This window comes from Labeo rohita, chromosome 19 (genome assembly GCF_022985175.1).
Source record: "Labeo rohita strain BAU-BD-2019 chromosome 19, IGBB_LRoh.1.0, whole genome shotgun sequence".
NCBI lineage: Eukaryota > Metazoa > Chordata > Actinopteri > Cypriniformes > Cyprinidae > Labeo > Labeo rohita.
The window spans coordinates 1,449,488-1,466,441 of NC_066887.1; the positions used below are offsets into that span (position 1 = coordinate 1,449,488).

At 35.8% G+C, this 16,954-nt stretch overlaps 1 protein-coding gene across 1 annotated transcript in view; it reads right to left on the reverse strand.

Moving 5' to 3' along the window:
* ptprua (protein tyrosine phosphatase receptor type Ua) overlaps positions 1-16,954 on the reverse strand; it is a 304,775-nt gene that overhangs the window by 41,652 nt on the left and 246,169 nt on the right. Inside the window, 3 exon segments of the mRNA XM_051137296.1 lie at positions 8,518-8,705; positions 14,261-14,421; positions 15,065-15,094. Of these exon segments, the coding sequence (XP_050993253.1) occupies positions 8,518-8,705; positions 14,261-14,421; positions 15,065-15,094 (379 nt within the window).

Consider the following 16,954-nt stretch of genomic DNA (forward strand, 5'->3'; position numbering starts at 1 on the left):
AATTAATTCCAGAAATGAATCACTGAAATATACTTTTACAGATTCAACTTGTATTTACAGTAAATAAGAACGTATGTTTCCATTAGTTGAATAATTTTGATATATAAAATTTATATTTTTTTTGTTTTGTTTTCATCTTTAGCACAGGTTGTAAAGAGCAGTGTTGGTGGTTAACACATTACAAGTAGCATAAGTAATCATACTACTTTCAAGTAACTAGTAAAGTAATGCATTACTTTTAAATGTACAAGAAAAGGTCTGAGTTACTTTTTCAATTAAGTAATGCAAGTTACTACTTTTTTCCCCCCATACATGTAATGGAGTAAATGCAGATGAAGAGGCACTTCCTTTAGCTTATTCATTTTACTTTTGGTGTGAAAGGGCCTTTGCACTTGCCAAAAGTAGAACTTTTGCATTTTTTGATATTCAAAAAATAAACTACTAAAATTAAAAATAAATAAATAAATAAATAAAATAAAATAATAAGCCCAGCCCAGGTGACAAAAAGTAATGCAAAGTAAAATGATGCATAACACAGTTAGTTCATTTCTTATGGAGTAACACAATATTGTAATTTCCCAACACTGGTAAAGAAAAATTCATATGATAGATCACACATAGTATATTATTACACACATCACACAAAAATAATGCAATAGACATTAATTTAACAACATAAGATGTAACTTAAAACCCTGCATATGCAAATGTGCATAACTGATACATTATTTCAGTGAAAAATTATTAAATGTGAGCTGTCACATAGATCATTTACAATTTTTCACTGTATATAAGACTCCCAAAAACAATATTTTACTGTAAAAATAAAATGGAGTTTCCAATTTTTTTTTTTATTTTTTTTTTTACCACAGAATCTAAAATCCTAGTTCTTCCCGAGGTTTTGTGAAACTAGCCATTTTGTTAGTCACTTCAGTTCCTGTTCTTTCTGTTGTAATGCGTATACGTCACAGAATACACATTAAAATCTATACATATATCAGTTGTTTTTTGTGTCCTGGTTTGCTGTTCCGGACCTGTAGATCTGAGCCAGAGAGGGAATCTGGCAGCGCTTGCTGTATCAGAGCACCAGATAATGTGCTGTAGCTGTTTCTTTGAACAATCGTTAGCAGAGCCAAAGAAAGACAGAAGACCTGATTACACCTTCAATGGTGCTTCTGTAGAACCGAATAAGACTAGATGTGCAATATCTGAGGACATTCATGCACTGATGTGCTTTCTGACAGAAGGAATGTTTTTTATCACATCTGAGAGGGTTTGAGATGAGAATCAGACTACATTGAAAGTAGAATCTCTGATCAACTTGGAGGAAAGTGCTGCGCAGTGTTTCCTGAAATCAATGATCATTTCAACAGCCTTAGTGCTGCTGATGTCAAAACTTTCAATTTCCCTTCTTAAAAAAAGACCAATGACAGCATTATTATCCACAAACTTCTGAAGTTTGACTAAGAAATCACTAGAAGTGCAGTCAGAGGAGGCCGTACACAACCATTTGCACTAATGGTTTGGCATTTGGAAAGAACAGAAGGTAGTGCTTCTGATTTGTTAGGAAGACATCCATGTCCAAGAGTTTCGGCATTAATAGATTTAGAATGAAGGTATAAAACCCTGACATAAAGTTCTAGGGTTGTGCTGATAGACGATAGTATTGTGTATCGACGACAATCAGAGATATTGCCTGTTGCTGATGCCTTTGACGATAGCAAGTCGCGTATTATTATTATCCGTCACAAATAGACTAGGCGCCTAACTTTAGCGATACAGTGCAGAGAGCAGCTTCTGGGGCGCTTTTTCTGCTGCAAAGTGGCTGGTATAAACACAAAGCCAAAAATCACGGTGAGCAGAAGGGGGAAGCTTGTAATCTGTAATTGCGTGCAGTTGTATTCTTATGCACGCTGTTTTTCCAGGGTTTTTTTTCACTTTTGAAATCGATCCCGTTCAGCAATGAGGGGAAAGGATGGAAAAGGGGGACACACCACAGTAACTCGTCTTGGGGGGAACGGCCCCCCTTCATGTATGTGATGTAACTATTGTATTTACTTACAGTACCAGGAGTGCGTAAACTCACGCTAGGCTAGGCTAGTCAGTGACGATTTTTCTTTGATGACGTAGGCTAAATGTTTGTTTTCTGTAACCGCTTTTTGAATGACCAAGGTAATGTAAGCATTAGTAACTTACAATGTTTCTATTAAATTATTATCATGATGAACACAAATTAAGTCATATTGAAAACATTAGGCTGCTTTTAGCCTTAGGCTGGTGTTGGTTCATTTGCCAGCAATGAAGCTAAGTAAGTAAATAATTAAATAAATTAGCACAATAATATTGTGTATCAGTGATCTCATAGGCTGACGATGGGGCAATATGAAAATTGCTATATTTTCACAACACTATAAAGTTCATAACCTATATTCTGTGCGTCTTTTAAAGTCAGATGTTGTAGGACAAAGAGTAAGGCGATTTTCACAGCATTATTCACTGATCTACCAACCTTTATTAGCAATCAGCAGGAGATCCAATTGAGCAGAAGTTACTCATTTTGGATACTGACTGTAGAACAAAGCATTCAATTCAGTGTAACAGCACTACGGTCACTGAGGCATGTTATTTAGTCTGGAACAATACCAGAAGATTTCAAACAGTTCAGTACTGTACACTGAGAATGACTGGTTGAAATTGACAGACTTGGTGAAGACTGAAGCCACAATTAAAAAATAAATAACAATAAATAAATAATGATTTATTTGAAGTTTTAAAATAAAGTACCAATTGCATTGCACCTAAACCTACCCGATAGCATAAACAGCAGCGAATGTGATGGAAAAATGCAATCACAAACATGCCATTTCAGCTTGTTTTTCGATCTCTTGTATTGCAGCTCTTTCATTGTGAGTCATGTTTTTTTTATGGGATTCGTACCCAAGGATTCATCCTAAGTCCAACTCTGTGCCGCCTGAGCTACCGAACAAGCTTGTTGCCCTGTCACGTACACCTACCCCAACCCTAAACCTACCCTTACTGTATTAAATATGCAGCGTTGGTAGCACAATCTGATAGGTAGCCTTATTTGTCAGAAAACCAGAAAGCGAAACATATGGAGCTGTAATCATAACTGTATAGGAAAAGATTAAAAGTGCTCACTGTTTTACTGCCTCTAGTGTTTACTTCTTTTGCATTTCATTTGCAGTGATATGTCCCCAGATACGTTTTTGCCATGAGACCAGGTAGGAAAATTTAAATGCAGTTCAAATACATAAATCCTAAATTTAGGACTTTAAAGTCCAGTTGTCTTTAATGTGGCTGGAGATTCTAGGCAGGTCCTACTGCCTCTTAAGAGTTCAGTTTGCTTAAAAGGCTGAACACATCCGTTTTTTTGACCTCAAAGGCACTAAAAGAACGTAAAGAAGGTAGCAGAGAGTTATTTCCGAGGGACACGATCGTCCTTTCAATTGTCTTGGGTGTTTCAATTGTATAGAAAGTGCCATTGAGGTGACTGGGAATGCGTATTACAGACCACCTTATTCCAAAATCCCACATCACACTGGGTTTACCCAAATGGCACAGGTGATGTGTACTTGTGGTCTAGTGTGTGTAATGTAGGGTGGGACACCATAGGGTGTCCTGTTTGAAAAGGGCTGTGTATGTCCCTTTTGCACAGACAGCATTTTCTATACAGACAGCATTTGGGCCACAGCTGTATGGGATATTAAATAAGTTTTGATTGGCTGTGATTGTCACTTCTCACGGCATTTGCTTTCAGTGAGGACAGAAAAAAACACTTGATGCTGGATACTCGGTGCCTTGTTAACACACAGTTTTTGTATTTTTCGGATTTCTGTAGTTCAACCTCGCTTTCAATTACCATCTCTTCTCTTTTTCTCTGTCCATCTGTCCTGTTATCATTGAAGATCACCCCAGGCTCTGCTGCTACACAGCGTGACATTCTCTTCAAAGACCGCCATTCTTTCATTCTTCCCCAACCAAATCACATAATCAATATTTCTGTCTCCACCTCTAAACATTTCTCTTGCTCTCGCTCAGCTCTTGAAGATAGTGATTCCTTGAACTCCAAAGCTACCAGCAACAATCCTTAGAGCGATTGTTCTGATTAGGAACATCATTTTACTAGTAGACTGGCAAACAAAATATGCCTCATGCAGTTCCATTATCATATTTCTCTTTAAATTTACATGTTTATTAGGGTTGTAATGGTTGCGATGGTTCGGTTTTAATGTCACGGTTCGGTTCGGAAAATGTAAACTTTTTTTAATAAACAGTGGGTAAACAAATTGCTCTTTCTTTAAATACATTCAGTTACAATTAGATTTTTCTTAGTGATAAAAAATCTACCACAGCTTATGCTAGGAAGCCCTTTTACATTGTAAGGTTACGATTAACAGCTTAACCTAAACTTAAATTTAATCACTATTTATTTTTAAATATAATAATCAACACTTAACTTTGAAAAAATTGCATGCGAACATGTAAACTGCACATAATGCAGTTTTTAAATTAACCTTTAAATTTTAACATTTCTGTTTGTTAAAATATATTCAGTTACACAGTGGCTGTCATAACATGTTTCATAACAGATGAATTTAAACATACATTAAATAATTAAGACTAACAGGTAACATAAAATATAATGAGTATTTAGTGTAATATTTTATGAAATGCTCTTCTCTAACCTTAATTTCTCTAATGAACTAATGAGCTGTGGACACTGATGACTTGCCTGAGGTAAATGAAATGCTACGTGACCTTTTATCTCCACGCTGTTTAGTTGATGTCTTTCCATGGTTAAAACACCGAGCGATTACATGAGGCATGTAATTCATGTTTACTCACATTAAAACAAGTACAGAGGAAGGAATGATGGCGTTCACTTGCACTGCCATTTGAAAGGACCCCATTTACACCGTACAAGTCTGTGGGGTGTTACGGCTCTGACGCGGCCACCGGAGCTGATCGTGGCCACTCTAGTCAATGCTTGTGTTTATACCAGCACATTTCTGAAGCATCCCAGAAGCGGCTCTCCAAAGCGATCCGTCATGCCACATCCAAGATTGTCAAAACACCATTTATTGTTTGAATTTCCTGGAAAAAAATGTAATAAAATGCACTACTTGTTCGGTACACATGCGTACCAAACATTTACGAATATGTTTCCCTTTACAGCCCTAATATTTATACATTTCTAATATCATAAAATGTGCTTTCACATGTTGCATGCTCGGGTTTGTTTGACATGAGAATTTGGTTAGTTTGGATGATGTGAATTTTAATGCGTTCAACATTGCAGACACCAAAACCTGTTTTTTTTTTTTGTTTTTTTTTCTATTAATGACAAATCTATAAATGGACTGTTTAAAAACACTTTAGGATACTTCAAAAAAATAAATAATATAATTTATAAATACCTAAATGCAAAATAATGTAGTTTTCGCACACCTAATTGAAAGCAATTTGCCATGAAATGAAATGCATTATAGTTTAAACTGATTTAAAATGCACTTTTTTTATTTACTTTTTTTTTTTTGACCCACTTAAGTAGGACCTTCATGTCATGTATCTAAATATACTTGTAATTACACATTTGTAATGAAGTTGCAATTTAATAAATCTAAAATATATTATCTTTAAATGTAATATCAAATAGCACACTACGTTTAAAAATGCAATCCAGTACTTGACGTGCTTTAGTATGTTAGTAAATCCATCAAAATAAGTGCACTTCTTTGCCAAAAGATTATAAGACATGATGTAAAATATAGTTTAAAGTAAAGCTTTTTGTCACACTTTATTTTAAGGTCCAAATGTCACTATTAACTAACTATTAACTAATAGTTTGCCTCAATAAACCCCTAATTTGCTGCTTATTAACAGTTTGTAAGGTAGTTGTTATGTTCAGATATGGGGTTGTTTAAGGAATCTAAAATATTGTCACACATAATTAATATGTACTTTAAAAGTACTAATAAACAGCCAGTATACTAGTAATATGCATGTTAATAAGCAGCTAGTTAATAGTGAGAATTGCTCTCCAAACTAAAGTGTTACCAAACTTTTAATATGACTTTATTACACAGTGCACTTTTAAAAGTGTACTTAGGTCTGTTCAGTGGCATAACTTTGTATTAAAAAGTGGGTGGGACACTTTGCCTTTATTATTATAGGACAGTATTAGGCCTGAAATTCTTCACGTCACTGAATAAATGCATAGATGTGCAATAAACATTTATACTCCTAAACAGTCTAGTGGTGGATTTTGTATTAGGCGTGTAGGTTTTGGGTTTTAATCTGCCTATACGTCTCTTTTTTTCCCCTTTTTCACTCCTGAACTCAGAACAGCTGACATGGTGATAACAATAGCAATGTTCTGGATCCATGTGGCTGTAAACAAAAATAACACAGATCTAAACATGGATGCTGGAATGAGCTGTCAGTGTCCAAAAGATAGTTGCGTCAACTAGTGACTGTGTTATACAGGTGTGTGTATACTAGAGCAGATGGGTACGACGGGCTATGAGTTGTTCTGTGATGTTGTGTACGTTTAAAGTGAAGAGAGAACAGCTGAAGCATGGATTCAAGTGCCCCGTGGGCTCAGATTAATGACTCAAAAAGAATATCTGTATTCTATTGAGAAAGTGTGGTGAGGGCAAAGAAGAACTGGAGGTATTATTAATACATAAGTGGAATATTTTGAATGAGAAATGTCTTTTGTGAAGGGCTGATATGAAAGAACTTTGAAAGGTTTGGCAGCTCTTCACTCGCACATGACGAGTCACATTCTGCAACAATTCATGTTATTATAAAACACACTTTTTAGCGTGTGTTTTTAAGAACTTCTCACTGAATATATCTGAGTACGTACAGTACATACTTTGCTGCTAATTTATGGTGTTTTTTGCCTGTTTGATTACGTCATTAATTGATCTTTACCATACATCTCTGCCATATGTACATCAACTCGACATAGTCATCACTAGTAAGCTACTACTAAATATATTGTAAAAACTTTAATTTGGTGTAAAGTTGCTTTGCAACGATATGTATCGTGAAAAGCGCTATACAAATACATTTGAATTGAACTGAATTGAACTGAATACTGTTTTTTAATGTTTTGAAATAAGTCTCTTCTGCTCACCAAGGCTGAATTTATTTGCTCAAAAAATAGTTAAACAACAACAATGTAAAATATTGCAATCAATCAATCAATCAATAATCTGAATATACATATATATATATATATATATATATAAGAGCCCATTTCCAAGTGGTTTGTTAGATTTCAAACAATAAGACAAATTTTGGTGTGCAACATGAAAACAAACAATATTTAGACAGTTCGTAAACTGTACAAGCAGCAGATTTTTTGTATCTAATGCAATGATTCAGACATTCATTTTAAGTGGAATTTAGGTACTATTTGAAGCCAATGTAGGTTCTTTAAATATCTTTGAAGCCAGGGCGTAGAATTAGGCGGGGACACCAGGGACATGCCCCTACCAATATCCAGCAACTGCCAAACTGTCCCTAGCAATAACTTTGATCAAACAATTAATATACGTATGTTTTTGTAATTCTGGACGCATATCATATCATAGATATCACCTAAGAAGGTAAAGTACATAGGCTACGTTAGAAAACTGTGTGCTTTCAAGGACATGGGAGGAACATAATTGCACACCGGACAAGAAGTACAGCGCCGTGTTTAGAACAACTCACAGGTATTGCACCCAATTCAAGACAGAAGTCCAAAACCGTTAATATAGAAGTTAAACAGTTGCATCAATGAATTTGAAGTACAGTGTTTGACAAAACAGAGCAAACGGAAAGAGAGAGCACCACCTATTGCTATTATTAGCTCCTTGAATAAAGCATGTGGACAGAAAAAGGTTGTGTGGAAAGATACACAATCTTCCAGCATAGGATAAAGTCATTATGAATATTAACGATAATTTGGGACAAATATGATGTGATCTTCTGGTAAACTTTATGTAAGCGGCACTCTGTAGTGCAGCAAGATTTGAAACAAGTTGCCACGGACAGTTTTTAACTTTAAATAAATGTTGTTCAACTGAATGTACAAATCAAACTGTTAGCTGAAATATCCACAAAATAAAAAATCAACAGTGAAATAAGAGCGTGTGGTTTATCTCAAACAGATACGCATGAAAGTTGTGTTTGTTCCTACATCAACAGCAGAGTTTTATTTCACAATCATCCTGGGTCCAATTCGATTAACATTAAAATAAAGTGATGTGTGATTAAGACACCCAATAATTGGTTTATGTCCCCACCAATGTCAAAAGCAAACCTACGCCCTTGTTCGAAGCTATTAAAGCTGTGCTGTTTGCTAATAACACTTTTGCTTTTATAAAACTCATTCTCCTCCAGTTTCCTATTACTCCATGCAATTGTCTTTTAAATGTAACCCAGCAGGCATACACTTTCAGAATTGCTTGTCAAACCTTTATAACCTCGATTGGCTCTCACCTCGTACTCCTGCTTGAAGCCGTAGCCCTCTCCTGTCTTCATCTGGTTGATGTGCTGGAGCAGGTCTGCCACTCTCACAGCCGGGTGGAGCTGCCCTGTGTGGTACGGAGAACTCTTCCTCCTGCAGTGCCTTCTGGGAGAACCACCCAGCAGGCTGCTGGACTCATTGACTGTGCTGCGCTGTTCATCTGAGGAGCGAGAGGAAGAAAAGAGAGAGAAAGATAAACACAAACAGACCATGGCGCAAAGGGAAGAAGCTACAGTGCACTTAAAGGTAACTTGTAAATTGCAGCGGGAGTCACTTCACTGAAGGTGTGAATCGTAACGGCCGGGGGAGTTTGTCTTCCCGATACTGTGAATCGCCGTGCCCGCGCGAGTGTGAATTGAGGTAAAACTGCAGAGGTAGAAATGTTAGAAAGGTGTTGTAAGAAGCAGACAAGCTGTGCTGGTCCAACTTGATGAAGATGGCCTGCGCAGATTCATCTTTGAACCATCTGTCTTCCATGTAGGGGTGTTGCCAGATTCTTTTACTGGGGCAGGAGCTCCAGAGAAACACTACTGTGTCCCAGTAAAATAATACTGATAAATTCTTGTCTGGTTATGGAGATAACCATACACTGATCAGAGAAGCATTTCAAGATAATACTTTATTTTGATAGCCCTCTTTAGACAGTGTCTGAAGTGTAACTACATGTCAACTTGCAGTTAGCGTATCAGTAGACTTAATACCTATTAACATTTTATTTTGATGAACAACACACACATTCTACTGACTTAAAGGGCATGAACATTATGGATGATAAGGAGGTGAGTACATTATATGTAAATCTTTGTTTTGGAAGTGGACTTCTCCTTTAAGTGCAATTCTTGAAAAATTCTCAATAAGTTCTCAAATATGTTCTTAAAAACATCAGATTTTTTTTTTTCTTAAGAAGAAAATAACAGTCTTTATCTCAGTGAATACATGGCTGAGGACGGCAACACACACTGATAAACTCTCACTTAAAAGGATCGTCTTTTTGCATTTCCTGCAGATTAGGCTACCCTAATAATCAGAATAAGTGTACATACTATTTTTGCTGTGACCAGCTTGACTGGCGCTTGGCTTCACATTATTAATGTGCTGTGTTTTTAAACAGTTATTTTTAAAGAGCCTCCCTGTCTCAAGCTGCAGCGATCTGTTTCATTCATATTTGTGCTGTTTATGCGCCCTCATCCAAATGAATGCTTCCGAACACTTTTACTGCATTTTGAAGTCAGCAAAAAGTAGTGTTATACATAGGCTAATCATGGCTGATTAGCAAACATTGATTACATTATCAGTCATAGAAAATTTGTGCACCTCCCTATTAATAGGCCGCCTATGTATTATATGTAGCTAGTAGTGTTTTAATGCTTAAATATAACAATTAATTTAATATAACCCAATAAATACATCAAATCATTCTTATTATTTGGGATTTAAGACAAGTCTGGGGCCGGATTCACGAAACATTCTTAAGATTTTTTTTTTCTTAACTGCCATTTTCTTCTTATTTATAAGAAGATTTATAAGAAGATTATTTTCAAGAATTTGAATTCTTCTTAAGTTTTGTCTTAACAACAATCTTAAGAAAAAAGATAAGAATATTCTTAAGAAAAATTTTTGAGAATACAAAATATTCGTAACTTTTTTTCTTAAGTTAGAAAATAAGAAGAAAATGTTTAAGAAAAAGTTAAGAAATTTCTTTTTAAGAATGTTTCGTGAATTCGTCCCCTGGTACTACACAACTCCTACAGTAGTTGAGGGTTCCAAGTCACCTTTTATTTCCTGAAGCAAATTAAAAATGACATGCCTTGGCAAGCAATATGTTCTGATAATGTGTTCTTCTAGCATTCCAAATAAATCATGTAGAAAAAAAACCTCTCTCTTCTGCCACATGCTCTCTGTTCTCTGCAGTGCCTTCTCCTAGTAACAATAATTGCAGCCATTTCAAGCGCAAAATAGTTTAAGACATGCTTCATTGGTATTACATAATGGCGCAAATGCCAGTAATCTGACGAGCGCAAACGTTAGTAAAACGCGTTGCATGATTCATTTGAATACTCTCCTTTCATAAATGTTGCGTTTGAAAGGGAAAGTCCTAAAAATAATCATCACTGCATATCTTTAGTAAAACCCGACAGTACAATTTGAATGCCAAAAGACGGTTTGCACTGGCGCAACTGTTAGTAAAACTGGCCTTAAGTACTTTGCAAGCACAAGTCAACTTATTCTACTAACCACAACTTAACAGTCTACTAATGCTCTAATAAGAGTTAATTGATATGTAAATGCAAAGTTAGAACTAGCAATGCATCATTTGCAAATGTATCAATATTGAATTCATCTGTTAAGCACGTTTGGAAAAAGGTTTGAAATAGGGGTTTGCAATCCCAAGTTTTTAATTGCTAAGTGAGGGAGAGATAGTGATGTGCTCTTGGAAAGCGGGAAAAAGAAACTACTTGAAGGTTCTTACAAAACATGAATATCTAAAAATTATTATTATTATTATTATTTTATTTTTATTTTTTTTTTGAGGTAAATAATGTTACTCATATTATTCATCCACTGAGCTACAAGTAAACTGTTTACAGGTGCAGGTTTGGATATACTTTGGATCCTTTTTTTGCCTGCTGCGACAAATGCAACAAGGTACATTTTTACTGAATCGTTTAAAGTGGTTTATCAAAGTAGTTGCGACATTGTCTCTTTTTTTTAGGTTACAGGTAAAAACAGTGTCTCGTTGGATGAGACTCTGTTATGCATGATATTGAGGTTGTTAAAGATTGTACCACACAATTACATTTGGTACAATACTAGTAAGTTTTTTTGTTTTCTTTTTTTCCCCAGAGGAAAATAAACAATAACTTGACAACCACTGAAGACAAAACTACAGCGAGCTCAGAGGTGGTTAATCAATGCTATATGCGCCACTTTTGTTGTTGTTGTTGTTGTTTTCATGGTGACTACATTACCCATGATGCTGTACAGAGAATTCCACAAATCAAATAGTCACAATGAATAAACTGTGCCAAAAGAGCTCTGTGGGGAACACCCTCTCCCTGAAGCACCTCAAATAATGTCCCACTACACTCCCTAAACACTTAAATATTTGTAGATATTTACATATTTTATTTTCATTGTTATTTGCAATACTTTTTGCATCAAACAAACGTTTTAAAAATGTTGTGATTTACCTTATATTAATTTGATTTGGTTCATGGCCAAAAACCCTTTTTTTTTTTTTTTTTTTTTTTTTTATTTATTTTTACAAATGTTTAGTGGGCACTAATATACTCTGTTGCTTCCACTACACAGAACATTTGCACAATGGCAATCACTCCATAAATCAAATGGAGTGCAAAGCGAAGCACATGATATAAGCACAGACATCTGGAGACAGGCAGAGAGTCAGCACACAACAACACTCATCTGTTCCAGGGGACAATAAGGACACTTACTCAAGACTCAGAGACCAGAGGGATGATCTTTAATATGTGGAGATAGATTATAGTGATGCACACGCAAACAGTGACTAATGGAGATAAACAGTGTAAAGTGTGCACTGTAAACATCTCAACATCGTTCACTTATTCACCTGGTGTCCAATACAAGCATTACATATTTATGTGTGTGCGTGTGTGTGTGTTTGTGTGTGCACTTGGGTGCTACTTACCCACTGTACAATTTGTCTTAGTATTTGAAAATACTGCATCAATTTTTAACTGTAACAATATCAGAATTTCACTACGTTAATTGTGGCTAAAAGGATTATATCATAATAATATCATTATCATAGCATGCACAGATAATAATACAAATAATAATGCCATTAAACATATCTTTAACATTGTTTATTTTGTGTTTGTGTCTCTTTGTTGGCCAATAAGTCACACTCAAAATGATTGTCTAAAGAAGTGTAAGGAGGCAGAGAGAGTGTTTGTAAAAATACAGTCATGGCACCCTTGCAGTCCTGTCAGAAAATGCAACCCTTCTCTCAGAAAATTGTTGCAGTTGCAAATGTTTTGGTACTCACGTTTATTTTTATAGTTTTGTTTGCATTGGGCAAAATTGTTGGCACCCTTAACTTAATATCTGGTAGCACCCCCTTTGGAAAAAATAACTGAAATCAATCGCTTCCTGTAACCAAGAACGAGTTTCTTACACCTCTCTACTGGAATTTTGGACCACTCTTCTTTTGCAAACTCCTCCAGGTCATTCAGATTTGAAGGATGCCTTCTCCCAACTGCTGTTTTGAGATCTCTCCACAGGTGTTCTATAGGATTCAGATCTGGACTCATTGCTGGAACTCTCCAGCGCTTTGTTTGTAACCATTTCTGAGTGCTTTTCCAAGTGTGTTTCGGGTCATTGTCCTGCTGGAAGACCCATGACCTCTGGTGGAGACGCAGCTTTCTGACACTGACCACTACGGTGCGCCCAAAAATTATTTGGCAGTCATCAGATTTCATGATATCGCTCACACAGTCGAGGCATCCAGTGCCAGAAGCAGCAAAGCAACACCTCCACCATGTTCGACTGCAGGGACTGTGTCCTTTTCTTTGAAGGCCTTATTTCTTTTTCTGTAAACAGTACCATGATGTCCTTTACCAAAAAGCTCTACTTTTGTCTCATCTGTCCGCAGTACGTTCTCCCAGAAAGATTTGTGGTTTTGTCCCATAAGTTTTAGCAAACTCCAGTCTTGCTTATTTATGTCTTTGTGTCAGCAGTGGTGTCCTCCTGGGTCTCCTACCATAGCTTGCCTTTTCATTCAGATGGCGACGGATAGTGTGAGCTGACACTGTTGTACTCTGTGTCTGCAGATCAGCTTGAATTTGTTTGTAAGATAATCAGGGTTCTTTATCCACCATTCGAACAATCCTTTGCTGTAATTTTTCATTAATTTTGCTCTTCCGTCCAGGTCCAGGAAGGTTAGCTACAGTGCCATGGGCTGTAAACTTCTTGATGATATTGCGCACAGTCGACAAAGGAACATTAAGATCTCTGGAGATGGACCTGTAGCCTTGAGATTGTCCATGTTTTTCCACATTTTTTTCTCTCAAATCCAGACAACCCTTTACACGTCTTTCTTTTCTCCATGCTCAGTGTGACACAACACACTAAGGTTGAGTCAACTTTTCTCCATTTTAACTGGTTGCAAGTGTGATTACTATACTGCCCACACCTGTTACTTGCCACAGGTGTGTCTAAATACAAATTACAGGAGCATCACATGCTTGAAAAGCAATTATTTCTTACAATTTTGACAAGGTGCCAATAATTTTGTCCATTTTTTTGCGTGTGTGTGTGTGTTGTTGCAGTCCAAACAAAAACAATAAGCATGTGAATATCAAAACATTTGCAATTGAAACAATTTGTCTTTTTTATAGAATTAAAAAAAAAAACACTGGTGAACAAACTGTTTACGAGTGTGGGGAAATGACACATAAAAGGCAGTTGGAACTGGGGGAGGTAGAGGTTTTTAGAGGAAATCTGACAACGGTGGAAAACCAGGTTACAGTGATTGGATTTTATGGTCTGATACTGCCCTGAGGCTAGGAGAATCTCATATTGGTCTGGTCAAAGGGGGGCGTTTGGTATTTGTGTGGATTGTGCACCTGTACCTTTCAAGTGCAAAATATACGACCTACCCCATCCTCTGAAGATTAAAGTTTAATTCAAGATTTGCAACTCTTTCTGCTGTGTGTGTGTGTTTGTACTCACTTCTAGCAGTGCAGTTATGCGAGTCCATGAAGGTGTTCGCGGTGCGGTCATCCTGTTGCAGTGTACTGTGCTCTGTCGTACTGCAGTCCAATGAGCCCAGCTTACGCGTCTTCTCCTGACGATACGTCATCACCGCCTTATTTATGTTCACCTTTTTCCTGCTGCAGTGCATGAAAGACAAGAGATGAAGAGAGACTACAAGGACTGTAAATGAGACAAAAAGAGAAAATACATAAAAGTGGGTGGTATGGAGCGAAGTGGTAAGCGAGTGGTAAGCGAAGAGGATTATGAGATAGATGCCATCAGCAGTAACAGGAACTACAGCTTTAAATGTAAAGAAAATGTAGGTGGGTCTTAGCCAGGTCAGTGCTATATGGTGTGTGTAGCATGTTCTCATGCCTAGGGTGGTTGCTAACTGGTCAAATGTCATGATTATCTGGTTGCTTTTCCAATGCAAGTCTAGAGGATTTGTTTTTATCCTTTTTTTTTTGAAGGTGAAAATGTAGAAAAGCAATAACACATCTCTCTAGCAACATAACTTCATTGATCACACATGCATTGCTTTATAACAGCACTATATAAAAAACAAAGAAACAAAGAAACAAAAAACAAAAAAAAAAAACAAACAAAAAACAGAGATATACAAGAGAGATATTCACAGGAAAGAGACAAAGAAAGTAAGACAGGAATAGAGAGGAAGGTAAAAAAAAAAAAAAAGATAAATTTCAAGAGTCCTCAACAAATCAAAGCTAAACAACAGTGGCTGATGAGAAAAGAATGGAACCTGATGAGGGAATGACTTACGGGTAGTAAGGGTACGAATAGATGTCCCTTCTAGAGTGCATGAAAAAAGAGAAAAACATGTAGGTTAGCCTGGCTTCTAGTACTTGTACATTTATGCATTTGGCAAATACTTTTATCCAAAGCAACTAACAATGAATTCAAGCTTCACAAGTTTTAAATGCATGTGAATGCTCTGGAAATCGATCCAATGTACTTTGCCAGTATTTCAACTGCAGACAGGTTACCATGTTTCCCTAGTAAAAATGTAATAGATTTGAAATGCATTTATTTTAAACTAAGTATAGTTCAAGTCTATTAACATATTTACTGACATATTGCTCGAGATTTACTGATATACAAATTATAATTAAACTTCATCTCGAGTACTACTTGTGCACAATGCACATTTCTTAATATTAAGCCTAAAATATGTTTTAATGTCACTGTTGATGAGGATTGTATGATCTTTAAATATTTTGTATTTAAAGACCGATATTATTTACAGTGTACTCAAAGTATACTTTCAATAGTTCCACTTTTGCACAATCCAATATACTTAAGTATATCTTTAGCTGGACTTTAGCTGAGAACAAAATTAGTTGTTCCAATTTAGCAGACTTTACATATACCACTTTAATATACTACAAGTACAACTGAAGGATATTTGTATTAAGTACATCATATGTAAATGTATTTGTAGTATACTTAGCATGACATACATGTCTTTTAAATACATTTTAGTATATATATATATATATATATATATATATATATATTTTTTTTTTTTTTTTACTAGGGTAATTATTCAAAGATCCTGAGATAATCATCTGTCTTTAGCTTTATGCCAGTTTATGACACGTATGAAAGCACATTGGTTCCCAATGGGTTTCACTATTTGGCTTCAGTACAACTCTCTTGAACTATTTACTGGTGATATACTACAGTCAGCAGTCACAATTTATCTGAAACTGAACTGAAGATTGTTTACTATTTTTGAGTCTCATATTAGTTAATGATATGAAATAATTGTGTTGGCTCCTTTAGAACTCAGTTGCTGGCTCAAATTATTTTTGTTATACATTACAATGTCTTAAAGACACAATATTATGAATAGTGTACTGATGCACCACTCACACAAGTCACTTCAAAAACAAGCTGTTTTTGTTTGCTTTTGTTTGTTTGTTTTTGTATTTGTCGATGAATTTTGCAGAGCAGTGTGGCTAATGTGACTGCACCTTTGATCTTGCATGTGCTTGATATTTTAAATTTTATCGATGTCTTGAAGATAAAAGAGTCTTGAAGATAAAAAAATCCTTATGTTGTAGGAAAACTTACTGTAACTTCCAGAACACAAATCTTCAAGAACTTTCTAATCTCACACAGATGACTAATGATAAACGAGTAAAATGGAGGTTTGAAAAAAAATAAATTTGATTATAGTTTTACCATCATGATCTAAATTATGGCTGTTTCTGGGGAAAAACAAATAGTTCACTTACATTATAAATGAAGCCCTGTTTATTTTTAGTGTGTTTGTTTGTTTTAACTCCTTTAGCTGGTGATGATTTACCAGCCTTAAAAAAAAAAAAAAAAACACCCCCTTTTCACACATGAGCATTACCTTTATGTGTGAAAACACTTATTATCTTGTCTCAAAGAGTAAATCATCCAGTCTCTGTACTTCACATTCAACATGAGTCATTAAATTACAGCCCAGGAAAAACACATTTCCACACATTCAGCCAGTCATTACAGCAAAGTAAACCCTAGCACACTGTGGAGGCTATTTGTATGAAACTGAAGGCCATTATTTTGCAGTAATGACTGGCTGACTGTACATTATAGTGTTTATTACGCAGCTGCAGAATGCATCAATTGACCAATCATGTTGAAGTATTCTAGGGAGTCATC